The following is a 10,552-nucleotide window of genomic DNA, read 5'->3' as shown; positions in this document are numbered from 1 at the left end:
ACTATAAAAAAATTAATTCGATACTCATCAAATTTTAACATACAAATCTCTACCATATAAATTATTTATAAATTAAAAAAGTCACATATAAAAGTCTAGTACAAACATTAACAACAAAATTAATTCGGTTCTAATTAAATTTTAATAGATAAATCACTAAATTCTTAATTATTTATAAATTGAATAATTGACAGATAAAAATTTAACACATTAATTAACAAAAACAGTTAATTAAATACTAATCAAATTTTAACATATAAATCACTATACTATAAATTATTTATAAACTAAATAAATCACAGATAAAAGTATAACACATAAATTAACAAAAAAATTAATTCGGTACTAATCAAATTTTAACATATAAATCAACTAACGCCTATTTAATTTTTTATAAATTAAATAATTCAAAGAAAAAAGACTAACACATAAATTAACAAAAAAAAATTAATACGATACCAATCAGATTTTAACATATAACTCACAAACATCTTCAAATTATGTATAAAAATGCCCTAACCACACATCAAAGTGACATAGGATATATATGAACGGAACAACAAACAACTAACACCTAAAGAAAACATCTAAAGAACTAACCTCTTCCTTGATGCTTCCAGCCACGTGAGCAACACCATTTAACCAATACAAATGATCTTGGTTTTTCATGATCCTACCCCGCTAGAGTATCCGTATCACTGGATTCTTTCCCAGATCCTATCAATTCCAACTACTCTAACACTCAACAATGCAATCCGTCCTTTGATCTCACGATTTATGTGTTTACTTAGCTCCTCATAAACCGTGATAGGGGTTTTACGGTTTATGCATAAATCCACTTCTTCATAAACCGTGGTATGAGTTCTACAATTTATGTGTTTTCTTAAAAAGCGGTAGAGGTTCCACGATTATATAGAATTGTAATAGGACAAACATATATTTAGTTTTCAACTGTTGCATTTGCGTAAATATGTCAACTGTTTTATTTAGGTAAATTTCCCTTATTTACATGTTGATTCAATTTACTATATCTGCTACACCAATAGTAAATTTTGTGTTACACCAATAATAAATCGAATTTAGTTAATTCGATTTATTACTTTTGCAGCATATATAGTAAATCGAATCAGCTTATTTCAATATACTACTTATACAATTTTTTAAAGTTAATTGTTTGTTTATTCTATATTAATTTTAAAACATAAATATCAATAAAAAAATACTTCCATTTGGATTCAAATAAAATATAAAAAAAATCAAAAGAATAAGAATAGAAATTCAACTTTTATCTTTTAGTTCAAATTCTAGAAAATCTACTTTATAAACTTGTGAATTTAAATCGGAACAATAAATAATTTTTAAAAATTCATTAAAAAATAAAAATTATCATTTGATTCATTAGTATCTAAAAAAATTATTATCAAAATTTTTTATGTTAAAAAAATAATATAAAATATAACTTTTTAAAATGACATAAGAGTTAAAATTTATTTTTTTTAATTTAGAAGTAATAAAAAGTTATATAATATAATATATGTGTATGTATAGTGTATCGTATTATACGAGTATCATTAGCTAATAACCTTTTTGTTTTTAATTATAAATTATTGTACTATTCTGTGTATGTATAGTGTATTAGTACACGAGTATCATTTAATTTAATTATAAATTATTGTACTAATGTATATGTGTGTATAGTGCATTCATAATTTAAAGTAATAACTTTTATACTTAATTTTATAAATTAAATGATAATTTTTTTAATATAATATTTTAATTATTTTTTAAATTATATATTATATAAATATAGTTGATAATTTTATATAGTATAATTTTTGTTATTTTTTATTTTAAAAAAAATTAAATTTTAATTCTTATGTTATCTTACAAAACTATATTTTATATTAATTTTTTTAACATAAAAAATTTCGGTAATAATTTTTTAGATATTAATGAATTAAAGGATAATTTTTAATATTTTTTAGAAATCGTTTATTTTTCTGTTTTAAATTCACAAGTTTATAAAAATGTAAATTTTCTAAAATTTGAACTAAAATACAAAAGTTAGATTTCTATTTTTATTCCTTTTAATTTTTTATATTTTATTTGAATTTAAATAGAGTAATTTTTTTTATTAATATTGATGTTTTAAAGTTAATATAGAATAAATAAACAATTAACTTGATTCGATTTACTATTGATATAACATATATAGATTTACATGTAAATAATATAATTAATTCGATTTACATAAAGATATTTCAGGACAAACATATAATGATTATTTGCATAAGTTTAAACCCTATTCAATTTATTAATACGTATGTGACGTTACGTAATTAGATATATATATATATATATATATATATATTTCATACTGATAATGTATTAAAATTAAATTCATATAAATTATCCTAATATTAATATGTATCTATAAAATACTAATTAATTAAACTTTAATTTTTTTTTATTTTCTACGGCACAAAAAAAAATTCGAATCCTGTTTAACGAGATTAGTAATTTAATCATTAAGACCAAACTAACTTTGTTATTAAACCTTAACTTTTATTTTATGGTTGTTGGGGAAATAACTTGAGCTTCATAAAGCAGTAGAGAATGTAATGGCATTCTTGAATGGGGGCGACTTAAATTTCCACTGAATCGGACCCTAAAAGTTATCACCATCAAGTTGCCATTATTGTGACCCGTTTTTTTTTTTCCCACGATCAAAATAAATATTCTTATGTTCACAAAAAAAATTAAAAAATGTAAAAAAAGCCTATAAAATTGTACCCTCAATCCAAACTCCTCCGACCAATACATTTCACCGTCATCTGGAACCTATAAGTACCCTCAGCCTTGAATCACAGATTCTAAAAATCACAGAATCAAAAGCCCTAACACTTAAAATCTCCTATAAATATTCCATTCGGCCATTTCTATTTCGTCAAAGTCACCATAAAATCATGGATGATCTTGACAAAGCCATTCTCATCAACTTCGATGAATCAGGAACCATAGATGACAGTTTAAAAAAGCAAGCTAAAACCTTTTGTGAACAAATAAAGGCGAAGCCATCGATTTGCAGCATGTGCATTGAGAAACTCTGCTTCTCAAACCTAATCCAGGTTCAGTTTTGGTGCTTGCAGACTCTGCACGAGGCCATTGTGTCTCGCTACTCTTCAATGAACCCTCAAGAGAAGCAATTGATCAGGCATTCAGTGTTTTCCATAGTGTGCCTCGAAGGTGTTGGCGCCAATAACAGCGCGACTAGGGTTTTGGAAGGACCCCCTTTTGTAAAGAACAAGCTTGCACAGGTTCTTGTTACTTTGATTTACTTTGAGTACCCTTTGATTTGGTCGTCCGTGTTTCTTGATTTCTTCCCGCACTTAAATAAAGGGAAGATGGTTATAGATATGTTCTGTAGGGTTTTGAATGCGCTTGATGATGAACTGATTAGTTTAGATTACCCGCGAACGCCGGAGGATATATCTGTTGCCACACGGGTAAAGGATGCAATGAGGGAGCAGTGTGTAGGTCAGATAGTTAGAGCGTGGTATGAGATTGTTTCCATGTATAGGAACGTTGATGAAGAGGTTTGTGTTGGGGTGTTGGAATCCATGAGGAGGTTTATTTCTTGGATTGATATTGGATTGGTTGTGAATGATGCTTTTGGTGCTTTGTTGTTTGATTTGGTTTTGGCTGCTGGAGTGGGCGACAGGCTTCGGAGTGCGGCCATTAAGTGCTTGACGGCAGTTGTTTCCAAGAGGATTGAACCGCGGTCAAAGCTGGCATTGTTGCAGAGCCTTCAAATCAGTCGCCTGTTTAGGCTCGTGGTTGACGATGCCAATGCTGAATTAGTCTCTGATATTGCTGTCTTGCTTACAGGATATGCCACAGAGTTGTTGGATTGCTTTAAACGAATAGATTCTGAGGCTAGAGGAATCTCCATGGAGCTTTTGGATGAAGTTTTGCCCTCTGTTTTCCATTTAATGAAGGACAGTGAGTTGGATGCCACGTTCAATGTTGTACAGTTTCTTTCAAGTTATGTTGCTACTATGAAAAGCATTACACCTTTGGGGGAGAAGCAACTGCTTCATGTTGGAAAAATATTAGAACTCATCTCTGTGTTGATTCGTTATGATCCGGAATACCGTTCTAATATTGACATGTTGGACAAAATTGGGAAAGAGGAGGAAGATAGAATGGTTGATTTTAGGAAGGACTTGTTTGTTCTACTTCGTAGTGTTGGCCGTGTAGCACCAGGTGTGACCCATTTGTTCATCAGAAATTTGTTGGCAAATGTCATTTCAACTTCATCCAACAGTAGTAATGTTGAGGAGGTGGAAGCTGCACTTTCTCTTTTATATGCACTTGGGGAATCACTAACTGATGAGGCCATTCGGGATGGTCAAGGATTGCTGAGTGAGGTGGTGCCAATGCTGCTATCCACAAAGTTTTCTTGCCACCCTAATAGACTAGTTGCTCTGATGTATTTGGAGACAGTAACAAGATATGTTAAGTTTATCCAAGATAATACGCAGTATATTCCTATGGTTCTTGCTGCATTTCTCGATGATAGAGGTATACATCATCCAAATATTAATGTAAGCCGTAGGGCCAGTTATCTGTTTCTGAGGTTTGTAAAATTGCTGAGGGTGAAGCTTGTCCCCTTCATAGAGACAATTTTGCAGGTAGCAGTTAAACTCCTTTTATTTTATTTTTAACTTTTGAGTTATCCAACTTTGTACTTTTTATCTGCAATTATTTTATGACCTCTGTGTGGATGCATTTTGTGTTGGTTATTCCATCCTCTACCTCTAGCTTTCTTCTCTATTCATTTGACTGTAATATTGATTTCCCAGAGCCTGCAAGATGCAGTTGCCCAATTCACAAGCATGAATTACACAACCGAGCTATCAAGATCTGAAGATGGTAGCCATATTTTTGAGGTAATCAGATTTCCTAAGATTTCAGGGATAAGGATATTTCTGCAAAATTTCGGGTTGTTTATCCTCTTATTTATTAACGAATGTGACCCTTCATAGGCAATTGGCTTATTGATTGGAATGGAAGATGTTCCACCAGAGAAGCAATGTGATTATCTGTCTTCTTTGCTCATTCCTCTTTGTCAACAGGTTACTTTTCTTTTCCGCCTAAATATTGTGAGATTTTTGTGTCCTCAAGAAACAACATAGCTGAGCTGGATGGATGCCTTTCTAAAATGAAATCTGATTAAAATAATAAGCATTGGTATTTGATGTTTATATTTTTCATGTGTCTAACTCAGGTTGAAGTATTGCTCGTTAACGATAAGACTAATGTGGAGGCTAATGTCAAAGTTGCTGCCATCCAGCATATCATCATGGCTATTAATTCTCTAAGCAAGGTGCTTTTTTTAAGGTTCTTTTTATGTTCAATTAGATAATTTTCCCTGTTGAGAACACTAAAAAATCAATTGGTCATGCCATAGACTATAGAAATAAGGTCTATACTTGAAAATGTTTGTAGCACTGATTTTGAAGTATAGAGTCATAGACTTGACAGGTACATTCACATTGTTTAGTTATTTCAAAACAACTCTATACATTTCAAAGAAGCAATTGGGCATAAACTATAGAGTTATCTTTAATCAGTGCTATTAATTCTCTATGTTAAAAACATAGCTATTTCAAAATGTTTAGAGCAATGATTTTTAAGTAGAGTCATAGATTTGACAAATACATTCACATTTTTGTTTCCCTCCTGTATAATTTTTGATGAACTGATCCAGGGTTTCAATGAGCGTCTTGCAACCTCCAGTCGCCCTACAATTGGTCTCATGTTTAAGCAGGTACTTTATGCAATTTTTTTCGGTCTTTACTGACTGCTATATTAGATGTGTATTCCCTATCCTCTTTTTGGATACTATGCTATAGAAAAGATTTTGGCTTAAAAATTTGTAGTTTTGGTTTGGATGTCTGAAATCTATATTTCTTCCAAAAAGGAAACATAAAATAAAATAAAGGAAAAGAAAAATAAATGCAGCATGGGAATTCTCTCAATTGGAAAATTTACTTCACTATGTCGAGTGTGAAATTCCACCATGGTTTGCAAGGTGGACCCTAAAAGGATCCCACTAGAGTATTCAACCAATGTTGGAAATCCACATTTGACCGTTTTCCAATTGAAATTGTTACCATGCAACATATAATTGATGATTTTTATTTGTTATTTCTTTGTGCTTTGCCAGCCCTTATGATGTTTATGACCTGAGTGAATGCTGCAATTAATAATACGAAGAGGAGAGCTATAATTATATTGATGTACTTTTGTACCTATTCAATATCTTTCAGACATTGCCTGCTCATGCCATTGCAAATGCCACCGTTGACTTCTGTTACTGTAGTATGCTTTGTCCTGTGCTTCTTTTTGTTTTGATATTGCTAACCATATGACCCGATGACAGTTATTATGAAATTGTATAAGATGATATGGAATGTCAGTCTTCTTATTTGTTTGATGCTTTTATCTGTTTGTTGTATTCATTGAATCTTTAATTTTGGAACTTGTGTTCATGCCTCTAATTTTACTCTTGCTAAACTTTCAATTTTTTCCATGTAGACATTGGATGTGCTTCTCCAAGTTCTTGTTGTATTTCCAAAAGTAGGATCACTGCGAAGCAAGGTATGCATTAGGTTTCCTTTAAAAAAAGTAGGGAAAATAATTTATTTATTAATTTATGTTGGTTGATTCATCAGTATCATGATTTAATTTCATGTCATTTATGGCATGTAGGTGATATCCTTTATACACCGGATGGTAGATACACTAGGTTCATCTGTCTTTCCATACCTACCAAAGGCATTGGGACAGTTGCTTGCAGAAAGTGAGGTACATATATTATTTGATTTTATTATTATTATAGATCAAATATTCTAAATTCCATATTTGCATCGCCATTGGTGTTTATTCATTCATTGAGATTGATTTTTGGAAGTTTACACACAGACACACACACACACACATATATATGTAAACAGTATGGTGTATAAAGATGGCAATGGGAATAATGTTCCATTGCCCAAGATGTTAAAATTTGTTTTGGGGCTTTATTAATGTATGATCCTGTTTAGCCACATATGTGTATGTCATTTATGGTAATCCAAGTTTGGGTTCTCCGTGTAAAAGTATGAATGATGCTTTGCATTTACAATCAACATTTTGGTACTTCGTTTTGTATATATATATCTTCAAGACTCTTTGGCACTTGCAAATGATTGTTTTCTTTAATTGTGGGCTTTTTGTTGAAGTTCTTAATTGGCAGTTGGCCTTTAGTGCATTTCATGTTTCAATCGTATTATCTTTGTTTGTGACTACTTATGTGCTTTAGTTCTTCTCTAGTTGATGTGTGTTCAATACCTGAATTTTAATATGTATTTATTTATTATTAATTATTTTTCCCATGAATACAAAAATCTGCATTGTGCATTTCAGCATACTGCCTTTTGTCCTTTTTTTTAAGGGCAACTTATTTCCTAGTTCCTTCCTGCATAACATATGAGAAAGAATTGTGATATCTCAATTTTCTTATTGCAGCCAAAGGAGATGGTTGGGTTTCTTTTGTTACTGAATCAACTTATGTGCAAGTTCAATACGTCGGTGCATGACATTTTGGAAGAATCATTTCCAGCTGTTGCTGGTAGAGTGCTCAGTGTTATTGCAGGAGATGCATTACTTTTAGGCCCTGGTGCTGTAACTGCAATAACCGAGGTATGGACAAGTTGATGAGTTTCCCTTAAAAGTAATTTCTCCAATCATAAGTTTGTGCACTGAGCTGCTTGCTTTTTTGTATATTTGTATTTATGCCTGGTAAAATTGAGGACAAAAATGTTAGTTTGACATTCAGGAACATTTTTAATTGAATGAACATGGCTTATAGAGAATATACATTTTAGCATCCTTATGATAGTTATTGTAGTTTCTTTAGAATTCCAAGAACCAGGTCTTAATCCAAGTCATTACCTTAGAGTCATGTTGTATCAAATTATTCTTACTAGCTATATTCTGCTGACTTGAATGCGAAATCCAATGCAGAAATGTATCTTTTTGGATTTCTAATTTAACTTTTTTCCCCCTAGTGGTTCTAAACACTCGCGTTTAGTGTATGTGTGTGATATGCGATACAATGAACTTATTATGCATTAGGTTTGGTATGTGTGATACAATGAACTTATTGTGCACCTTTGTTTTCCGTAGGAAGTTCGTGAGTTGCAAGAACTTCAGCAAACATTCCTTTCGTTTCTTCATGTTGTTGCTACACACAATCTTTCTTCTGTTTTTCTTTCCCCCCAAAATAGAGAATACCTGGATCAAATAATGCAGTTGCTTTTGTACTCTTCCTGTAATCATAAGGATATTCTTGTTAGAAAGGTATGCATATTTATTTCTTCTTATTTTCCTTGATTAATCCTTCTGATATATAATCTAAAAGTATGGTTCTCACTTTTTGTTTTCATAACTTAGGCTTGTGTACAGATTTTTATTAGATTGATCAAAGATTGGTGTGGCCAGCCATATGAAGAAAAGGTTGATTCCATTCACTCCTACTTATTCTGGAGTTTGACTTAGAATTGCACTCTTGTTGTTGTATTAAGTTATCAGTTGTTTACAGGTACCTGGATTTCGGAATTTCATGATTCAGACATTTGCAATAAATTGCTGCTTGTACAGTGTGCTAGACAGATCCTTTGAGTTTCATGATGCCAACACTGTAAGACTTTATACATTCTTTTGGTAACTCATTTAATTGTTATGATCTATTTTCCAATATGATGATTTTTGCTACTTTGTTACTTGTATATAATGCGCACAGATACAAGCCATATGTCTAATAAAAAACTGAGTTCAGCTTCTCATCTCATGATTGTGGATAGAAAAATATTCATTTATCATTTGCTTTTAGATTTATTGTTTTAACTTTTCAACATAAAACTGGAAACTCATGATTATTACCAGGGCTTTTTTTTATTAGACTCATTCGGCAGATTGCATGTTCGAAAAAACTTTAATTTAGAAAGGAATTTTTGTGTGGCTTGTGAAAGGAAAGTTTTAATTTAGAAAACAAAAAAACTGTTTATGGGATAATTACTTAATTAGTAGATTTTGTGTTGTGGTACTTAGCATTAACATTTTATGCTTACTTTACGTATTCATTTTCATCTTTTACCCTTTTGTTTTTCAGCATATTTTGTTTGGAGAAATTGTCTTGGCTCAAAAGGTTATGTTTGATAAATTTGGGAACGAATTTTTAGTTTATTTTGTCTCAAAAGGATTCTCCTCTGCACATTGTCCTCCACACTTGGCAGAGCAGTATGGCCAAAAGTTGCAGGTAAGAGAACTTTTGATTTTTTTTGTTGCTTTTTTTTTTTATTTTAAACATTTTTGTAATTTTGACAATTTGTTTGTAGGAAGCTGATATTAAGGAACTCAAATCATTCTACAAGTCTCTAATAGAAAATTTGAGAATACAGCAAAATGGAAGCCTTGTTTTTAGATAGCATCTTATGCATTGAAAAATTTTGCTAGTTTTCGGCATCCCACTGGGTTTCTTTTCTGGCGATTTCCTGTACTGGGCTATCCATCTACAAAAGGTAAACTAGAGCTGATCTAAAATGATATATCAAGATCAGGATTAATCTTTATTTCTTTTAATCTGTATTTCTGATTCAAATAGGGTAATCTTGATTTGATATTGCAGGGTTGGTGTATATAGCTTTTGTGTGCCCATTTTGTAGATGAAGAAATCTTCTGTGATCAAATTTTGACCAGCTTCTCAGCATTTTACCACCATGTCAAGTGGTTTTGAATCTCTGATATATATATATATATATATCCTCTGCTCTGTAGTTAATTATTTTTAGGAAAATTATAGTTAAATAATTTTTCGATGAAGCTGCTCGATGTGATACCAAAAATTGCGCGGGTTTCTTTTATGCATGTCTTTTTTTTTTTTGTCATAAATGTTTTCTTTTCTTTTGGAAACGTAGTTTTGTTTTTCAATTCAATCTTCATTCATTTCATTTTCTTTAAATCTTTATTCGTTTGTGTACTCTTATGAAATTAAGATATTAATTTTGTATGATTAAACTAATCTTTTGGATTTTAATAGAAAAACAAATCTGTTGAGGCATTGTATATTATATCATCTTAATTTATGTTAGTTTAGTGTATCTATTTTTTTTTTTCATTTTATTCCAAGTTAGACAAGTTATTCTATAGCAATGTAGTTGAATTTCACTTCATATGTTGGGAGTCAACAGGTCTGTCACTTGTACGAAATCCTATGCAAGTTTTTTTTTTTTTTTTTGGAAAATTCCTAAGGGGCTAATACTTTTTGTCTTATTTTGAAAGGAAAGACTAGCTAATGTTCTCCTAGCATTTCTTTGGAAGATTGATAAATAAAATATACTAACGACACTTTTCTTGGTTTTTTCTCAAATGTTTTAACTTTTCTATTAAGTTTTTCATTCATCTTAAAATATATTATTTTTTATAATGGTCTTGTGGATAA

General features: G+C 30.8%; 1 protein-coding gene across 1 annotated transcript; it reads left to right on the top strand.

Moving 5' to 3' along the window:
* The first annotated feature begins 2,708 nt into the window (after window positions 1–2,708).
* PSD (ARM repeat superfamily protein) lies at window positions 2,709–10,176 on the top strand. Its single transcript, XM_016320631.3, has 14 exons — window positions 2,709–4,694; window positions 4,866–4,952; window positions 5,049–5,138; window positions 5,291–5,389; window positions 5,774–5,833; window positions 6,604–6,666; window positions 6,778–6,873; window positions 7,579–7,752; window positions 8,239–8,412; window positions 8,506–8,568; window positions 8,654–8,752; window positions 9,224–9,370; window positions 9,450–9,632; window positions 9,740–10,176. The coding sequence occupies exons 1-13, from the start codon at window positions 2,967–2,969 to the stop codon at window positions 9,537–9,539; spliced, it is 2,970 nt and encodes a 989-aa protein (XP_016176117.1). The 5' UTR covers window positions 2,709–2,966; the 3' UTR covers window positions 9,540–9,632; window positions 9,740–10,176.
* The last annotated feature ends 376 nt before the right edge of the window (window positions 10,177–10,552 follow it).

The sequence above is a fragment of the Arachis ipaensis genome, chromosome B9 (assembly GCF_059453495.1).
Source record: "Arachis ipaensis isolate K30076 ecotype BB chromosome B9, ASM5945349v1, whole genome shotgun sequence".
In the NCBI taxonomy this organism is placed as follows: Eukaryota; Viridiplantae; Streptophyta; class Magnoliopsida; order Fabales; family Fabaceae; genus Arachis; species Arachis ipaensis.
The sequence above is the reverse complement of the archived record's forward strand: the minus strand, read 5'-3'. Positions and strand labels throughout refer to the sequence as shown.